Source organism: Buceros rhinoceros, unplaced genomic scaffold (assembly GCF_000710305.1).
Source record: "Buceros rhinoceros silvestris isolate BGI_N320 unplaced genomic scaffold, ASM71030v1 scaffold970, whole genome shotgun sequence".
NCBI classification, from domain to species: Eukaryota; Metazoa; Chordata; class Aves; order Bucerotiformes; family Bucerotidae; genus Buceros; species Buceros rhinoceros.
In genome coordinates this window covers 27886-36059 of record NW_010387670.1, presented here as the reverse complement: position 1 = coordinate 36059, position 8174 = coordinate 27886, and the positions used below count along the sequence as shown (strand labels likewise).

At 44.1% G+C, this 8174-nt stretch overlaps 1 protein-coding gene across 1 annotated transcript in view; it reads left to right on the top strand.

The window, feature by feature from the left end:
* Positions 1-2644: 2644 nt before the first annotated feature.
* Positions 2645-8174, top strand: part of HAO2 (hydroxyacid oxidase 2 (long chain)) — a 7853-nt gene continuing 2323 nt past the window's right edge. Inside the window, exons 1-5 of the mRNA XM_010141990.1 lie at positions 2645-2775; positions 3535-3686; positions 4517-4800; positions 5172-5387; positions 7173-7331. Coding sequence (XP_010140292.1) covers positions 2645-2775; positions 3535-3686; positions 4517-4800; positions 5172-5387; positions 7173-7331 — 942 coding nt within the window. The remainder of the gene's footprint in view (positions 2776-3534; positions 3687-4516; positions 4801-5171; positions 5388-7172; positions 7332-8174) is intronic.

Sequence of the window (8174 nt, the reverse complement as noted above, 5' to 3'; positions counted from 1 at the left end):
GGAATGTCAGATCTGCAGCCCCGCATCAGACGAGTCTCTGGGACACCAGGTCCTGAGGCTGCAGCTCTGTTCAGCTTCGAGCTCTTTCCTGGTTCTCTGGCTCCCTCACTGCCTGAGCTGGACTGCTTGGTCTGGGAGGGCAACAATACTGGTGAAACTTTGGGAAGGTTTTCACAAGTTTCTGCCTTGTCCTCTGCACCTGGTATCACATGTTTAGGAAAAAAAAATTCTCAATTTTCAGTTAATAAAAATCAAAGTTTCAAGCTCTCATGCTTGCATGGAAAAATGGAACCCTAAAGGCTTAAAAAACCAAAAGACAAATAAAACTGTCCAGTGTTTACTTTTCATATCTTGCAAATTTAAGTCAATATCATAAATCTGTTGGCACCTCAGTCCTGGTTGGTAATGTTTAGCAGGGGAGTCGGAGTGAAGCACAGAGAAGTCTCACCAGCTCCAAGCACAGGAAGGGGAGAGGACCAGTGGAGCCAAAGGAGGGAATCTGTAAGCCCAGTGGGATAGCAACTGGATCACGAGAGCTCCCACAGCCCTTTAAAAACGGCAGAAGACACAGGGTACTTTACTTATTCGTATACAGTAGGAAGTGAAAAATGTCTCTTCCACACATGGTGGTAAAGATTGAAGGCTCTGTAGCTGCGGGCTGTGACAACTCACGCTGTCTGCGGATCATCATTTTAGTGGGATTTGCAGCACATCCAGCAGCAAGTTACCAACAGCTTAGGGATTCAGTCAAAACCCCTCAAACGCTGTTTCTTCCCTTCAGCCGCTGCCAAAAAGCACAGCTCCAGTGCTGCGTCCTAAGCAGTTGTGTTGCTGACAAGGTGATGCATGTTTTTGGAAGGACCTTTTAATCATCCAATAGCAAAACAAAGCTAGTGTTCGACAAACAGGACAAAGTTTACTGCCAGACTGAGCTTTAATCTCTGGTAGTTGCTTATTGACTCCAGAAAAAACTGCGTCTGCTCAGTGAAAAGGTCTCCTTTACATTCTGTTCGCAGGTGAACTTGAAGGAGAGGTTCTCGCCTCCTGCAGCTCCCCTGCCACCCAAAGTAAGTCTGAACTGAGGTCTGAGTTGGGAGACAATGGGTCTGGGTTGTTTACAAGTCCCATTCTTTCTGCCACGAGAGGACTTGGCTTATCTTTTTGTGCTTGCTGGCTTTGACCTTTCCAACAGTTGGAAAAGCCTAAGCAAGTCGTGATACGTGGTTTGCAATATTGCATGAAGACTTGGGCACTGCTTGAAGGCACACAGAGGGCTTGGGATACTTTTACTACTCGCTACCTAATGCCTGTCAGAGGAGACAAAACGACACTGAAGGAATCAGTCACATTTCTTCTTCATCTTTCAATGAGTCCCTCATCTTCGGCTCTTCTCTAGCAGAAACTTATGAGTCCTAACTTTCAAGTGCATGCGCAGGCACCTCCGTCAGTGCAATGTATCCATGTCTGCAGTTTGACAGGTTGGGTCTGTGTACATAACCTTTGTGTTTATCTGTGCCAGAAGGCACAGACACGTAGGACTGGTTTTGGTGAAGCTTGCAACCCCTGCTAAGCTGCCTTGGGAGGATAAGCCTGAAAACTAGGATATTTACTTCTTCCTGTGCATTTGTAGACCCAATCCACAGCTGTTCTAAAACTTCATGTTTCCATATACCTTGCAAAATGCCTATTTTAATCAGAGCTGTGGAAGTAAATGCAATAAATGGTTTAGCCAATTGATTTTGTCTGTGTTTTGTACACGTTTCCTTGCTTGCTAAAACTGGCTGTTTCAAAAGCATCTAAGTGCAGGCTTTTGCTAGGCAGCACTTATGCTGGTTTGATTAGGCATCTGGGTTACACAATGTCACTTCTGTTCCCTGGAAGATTGAGGGTAGTTCTTAGAATCGTATTTCATGTTGCTTTTTGCCATTTTTTTCTCTTAGTTTGTCCAAATCTTTTCTAGTATGCGTCAATGCTTCAGTATGTAATGCAATCACCCAGAAGATATTTGTTACAAAAGAGAACTGAAGATCTTTAGAAAATATTTTGGTTTTCTGCAGTGCTGACCTTGACAGTGATTCTCACTCAGAGTCTGGACATAGTTTTATAACACATTCATGCTGGAGCAGGTTAGATGTAGACTCTGTATTTACTTGCTTCCAGATTTCATCAGCCTGAATTTAGTCGCTGCGCTCCAGAACTATTTGTTCAGTCAGGGAGCCATCCTAAGAGGGAATTCAGCGAATGATGTTCTGAGACAACCCTTGAGGACAATTAGTGGAACAAATAACCCAGCGAGTTTTAAGATGGAATTTATGACAGAGCTGACAATTGCTGTGTCTTAAAATAGCAGAGGACCTAAAATGTCTTCCTCAGGCTCCTGTTTAAGTCAGGATAAAGAGAGGCACAGAGATGAAAGCTTTTTCCTACTCTTATGCCTTCATCTGCAAGTTTTTCTCATACTAAAGGAGAGGATGAATGGCGAGATAGACTGAAACAAGCTCTCAGCAACCCTTCTACAAGACAGGTGGGTCCAAGGTTTGCATTAAGTGACATTAGAGCCCCTGAAGGGAGAATGACAATTCAGGGATCTAATTTCTCCTCCATGTTATTCTTTTCTTCAAGGTTCCCAGAGCCTCTCTTGGCAATGGCCATGGTGTGTCTTTCAGACTTCGAAGCTTATGCTAAAAAGTATTTACCCAAGATTGCTTGGGATTTTTTTGCAGCTGGAGCAGATGACTGTAGCACCCGAGATGAAAATATCCTGGCATATAAAAGGTAATGTGAGGAGGAGATGAGGGGTGCTGTACTGGCAGCTTTTAAACTGTGTTTTTGTGCAAGTGTTTGGACTTCTCAAGTAAAGATTCCTTACCTCCCCTTTCAAGGAGGGCCCCAAGCAAAATGCGCTTGCCTGAATGACTTGGTGTATGCTCCGATGCTAGCCTGGATATGACACGAATTGTATGAGGCATAAGGCATGCTGAGGGCGCAGGCAAGTGCTAGGGTATGGTATGGTGTGGGGTGTGGTGTGGTGTGGTATGACAGGAGGATGACTGGCTATAGGAGGATGAGATGCAATGGGGAACACGTGGTGAAAAGCAGGAAAGCCTCCATGTAAGTAGGATGGGGTTTGGAGAACATGCTGCAGAGAGTGAGTGCAGGCACGATCTACAGTGAGAACAGACATATGAATAGTGGAGAGGAAGACAGTAACTGGAACTGGGCTGCAAGTAGAATGAATCTGTGGTGTGGACAGTGGGGAAACAAGAGGCAGTGAGCTGAAGTGGGAAATGCAGAAATGATGACTGTGGCCAGTAAGCAGGAGTATGGGATTAATGAAGAGTGGAAGTGGCTGAACTGCTGGCTGAATTGACCTCTAAAAGCAAACAGAAAGGACAAAGAACCTTTGTTACATGCTCTTTTCTTTATTGGCTCAGATGCCTGCATTGCAATAGGTAAATTAAGACCTGTTTTCCATGAAACTTCAGAAAAGCCACCAAACAGTTACCACCCTGATGGGGTTTTTTTGCCTTACAGAATTCATTTCCGGCCACGTATGCTGCGAGATGTATCCGTGATGGACATTAGGACTAAGCTCCTAGGGTCGGAAATCAGCTTTCCTGTAGGAATCGCCCCTACCGGCTTCCACCAGCTAGCGTGGCCTGATGGAGAGAAAAGCACAGCCAGAGGTACTCTTCTGCTTTGTTGCTGTGTAGCAAAAAGAAGGTTATGGAAAAGCCTCGAGAGGCTGTTAGGATGACTCGAAGTGTGACTGAGCAAAGTCTTCAGGCTTGAAGGGGCAAACTCCTTTCCCAATTTCCAACAGCCATTTTTGTGAATGACCCGCATGGGTCTGGTGGCGTGTGGGAAGCCAAACAGTCGTTGCTGGACTTCTCCAGCTCCCACTATAATGAGATCAGCCCTGTGAAGGCTGCTGCAAACTTAAGACAGAGACCGTGGACACATTTCTGGTGCACACCAAGGACAACGCAGGTCCTCAGTGGTGTGGGCTCTAGACAGGGCATAAACTGAGGATGGGACTTAGTCTGTAAATTCCTTGTTACTGGTAAGAACAGTGTCTCCCTTGAAGAAAAGCATAACCTCTCTTCCCAAATCCCATGGTGGGTTTGGACAGCTGGCCCTTGGAAACATCTTTCTTTCTGTCTGTTTTTCTGTTCACACTGAATTCATTTGACAGTTCATTCCTGTGAGGACATAGTCATGAAGATAAAGTTCCTGCTTTCTAAAAGATTTGCAAAATGAAAGCACCACTTGGTGAATCACCTCTCCTTTCCCTGATTTCTTAACCCTGATCCTACAACAGTGCGTGGTAAATACAGCCGTTGTTAAACCCGAGGGGGTATTTGCCGACTGGTAGAGTGCTGTATTTGACAGGACATAAGTAAAACAGGAGTTCAGGTGTTCTCTGCAAACTTTATGTAAGACACTTTTGTGCCTGGCGTCTGGCAGGGCCGTTGAAATGACATTGATTCTGGCTATTTTCCACTACCTCCGGCAGCGGCCAAAGCCATGAACACCTGTTACATCGCCAGCACGTATTCAACCTGCACGCTGGAGGAGATCTCTGCAGCTGCCCCTGGTGGCCTCCAGTGGTTCCAGCTCTACATTCACCGCAACAGGGCTGTGTCCCAGCAACTGGTCCAACGGGCGGAGGCCTTGAGTTTCCAGGGCCTTGTCCTTACCGCGGATCTGCCCTACACAGGCAAAAGGCGCGATGATGTCCGCAATGGTTTCCGCCTTCCTCCCCACATGAAACTGAAGAACTTGGAAGGAGCCTTTGAGGTTTGTAAAACGAGCCTGTCCTTTCATTTACTGGGATGACATGTACCGCATAAGACAAAAGGCACCAGGTAACTGCTGCTATTGGCATCTGCTCGACCCAGGGCGTATCTTCTCCCCTTCTGGTTCTGCAGTGTCCTGGCCTGACTTCCTGCCAGTCTGCATTCTGGCTTCAAAATCCCAGTCCAGCTTCCTTAGAGACAATGTCCCCCATCCCCATTGTTATTATTCTCCTCTGGAGACACATGTTTTCTGGAGCTGATAAATATGTGTGTTAGCGAGCTTAATTAATCTGTTCTATGGCAGGGAAAGATTTCAAGGGCCTCTGTATTGTGGCACCTCAGATTAGGTTTCCTTTTGTCCTATGGCTGTAGGGAGATGACTGTTCTGAGTACGGACTGCCACCCAACAGCTTGGATCCTTCAGTCACCTGGAACGATATCCACTGGCTGCGGAGCCTGACCCACCTGCCCATCATCATCAAAGGCATCTTGACGAAAGAAGATGCAGAGCTGGCAGTGAGACATGGAGTTCAAGGAATTATTGTGTCCAATCATGGTGGAAGGCAACTGGATGGAGTACCTGCCACAGTAAGTGAGAAAATGGATGTCCCACGAGCACTAATTGTATGCACATTTGCGCTAGCCTGCATATGTCTATGCTCACCTTTGTATATATGCTTCTGGTGGAGTTGTGTGTTTGTTTTGTGGCTGTGGACGTGTGCAGATGTATTTTTAAACTGTCAAGATGTGTGACATGGCATGGGCTACCCAATGAAGTATTTCCTCAGCTTCTTGGGGGGGTTATGTAAGCCGCACTGAACCCACGTAATACAGATAAACTACTAGCCTGAGTTAGTTCTCTCTGTGTGTCTTCATTAGCTGGTGCAGTGCACACGTACTTCTTGCGCACTGCAGCAAAAATAAAATGAAGCTCTGGAACCAAAAATGTACAAACGAAAGCATAATGTATTCTCATTGTTCACATCTGCCAAAACATGCACAAACAATCTAGCTAGATTTATTGAAAGGTCTGCTCACGTATTTACAGGCTCAAGTCTAAATGGGAATTTATTGACTTTCATGAGCCAGAAAAAGGATAGCTTATCTTCGCCCGCTTTTTAATCTGTACAAAGAAATTGTGGGTTGTTTGGACAAATGTGTATTTCACTGGTTCAATTTGGCTTCTGTCAGTGTTTCCAATTGTTCTTATTTTACAGTTCTGTATTGCGTAGTATCTTACAGACTTTCTTTTCTTGGTTTTCCTCTGAAAATAAAAATAGGTACCAGGGAATTATCTCCTCTTCTATACTATGTCAAAGCTGACAATAATAAACAGGAAAAAAAAGTTAAACTAATTGCTAAGGGCATAATAATGGAAATGGCATCCACATTAAGCTGCTCTTCTACCTTAACACAGAGAAAACAGTAGATATTTAGTTCAGCTCTGCTACTCCTCTGGTACCAAGCCTGGCCACGGATGCTATTGTCCTTGTTTTTGCTGAGCTACTCCTGGAAAATTTCAGCCTGAAAGTTTTCAGTCTGAAAATCTGAAAAAAAATTATGACCAGTTGGAAAAAAATTTACTTAGTAGCCTTACTTACAGCTGCTCTACTTAAAAAAAAGATGAAAAGGCAGCAAAAGAGTATACAAGACTAGGTGTAGGAAAAACACCTCTGAATTTGCTGTGAAGGAGAGTTAATAAGGTCTCATGCAATGTCCTGCCACTGGCTATACTGCCTTTGGGGCCAGAGGCAGCATCTCTGCGTGGTACTGCCCCGTACCAGCAGCCTGGCACTGTGTTATGCTCTACTGAAAAGACCTTAGGGAATCAGGAGAAAATCTGGAGGAAATGACACGTGGACTGCACTGTGCAGCAGATGAAATCCCTCATACATGCTTTAGGGGGGTTGAGGAGGCTTTAGACAAGTGATCACCAGGATTAGGTTGAAATGTAAGTTTAGGCAATTTGGATAGTAATGAGGAGAAGTCTGACATCAGCCTTTTTAAACAAATATCTGTATCATTCCTCATTGTCTCAGATGAAAGCAAGATATTAATAAGTTGTGTGCACTTCCACAACGTAACCATAAAACCTTTCAGAAAGCAACTGAAAAAGTTATTTTTTCACTTATGAGAAGTGCTAGGAAAGAGCGTCAGGATAAGCAAAGCACTGGAAAATAGAATTAACTATATGGGAAACAGAACAGGGAGCTGCAGCTTTTGGCGCCGAGCTCTTTGTGATGCTTTGTCGCATTTCATTTCAAGAAGGTATGCTATTAAAGCACTGCATCCCTGCCTGTCTCTTTGGAACATCTCCTCTTTCTCTTGGAATCAAAAGCTGACCTCAAGGTGAGAGTGGCTGCTTCTTTGCAGATTGATGCTCTGGCTGAAGTTGTGGAGGCAGTACAAGGCAGAGTCGAAGTCTATTTAGATGGTGGGATTCGAAAAGGAAGTGACGTATTAAAAGCACTGGCACTGGGAGCAAAGTGTGTCTTTATTGGAAGACCAGCTTTATGGGGTCTGGCTTACAAGGTAAGGAGCTCTGGATTTGCATGCCTGCTTCTCATACTCTCCAACATCTGTTGTTATTTAAAAGTCAGTTTTCACCAGTGAAGAATCTTACTCCTTTTTTTGTTTTGTTTTGCTGAATTGTAAGTGGAAACACCCCAAATTGACTCAAAACCAGACATTTTCTGTGATTTGAAAATACCACTGAATTTCGCAATTTTAAATATGATTTTGAAGCTGCTAATAATGCTTTATGGGACCTGATCTCTCAGCGTTGCAGTTTGGTCCCGAAATACTGCAGGACTCAGGATGATTAGTGCTTTAGAAAATTGGAGGTGGGCTAATTTGCCACAAAAATGATTCTGACAATTTTATTTGCTGTCGGCTTACTTGGAAACAATATATAGTTTCGATACAGCAGTTTCATAGCAATGTTATGAACTCTTCAGAAGTATATATAGAACCCCATCCCACTGATGTCTGAAATATTTTGGACAAGACTGAGCACAATGGTGTCCTGTAGGTGCCTGAGCATGCAGCTACTTTCTCAGTTCCATCTGTGCTGCTTCTTAACTACTAGCATGTTTCTATGTTCTAGATTCATGAATCAGGCCTCTGATACAGAAGGTTAACATAATAGAATTAAAATTAAAAGGTAATTATACCAGTTGTTTGCTTTGCTAAATTTTTGCCTTTTGGTCTCTGGATTGGAGGTTTCGAGCCTTCTTTTCCAGAAGAAAAAAAATATTTTTAAGGTCCAGAAGCATTTCCTATCTTTTAAATAACACCCCAGTGGTGTGATTGGTGTGGAATCCAGTAGCTAGGCTTTAAGCAAGAAATCACATGAACCTTCTGAGAGACCTGGAA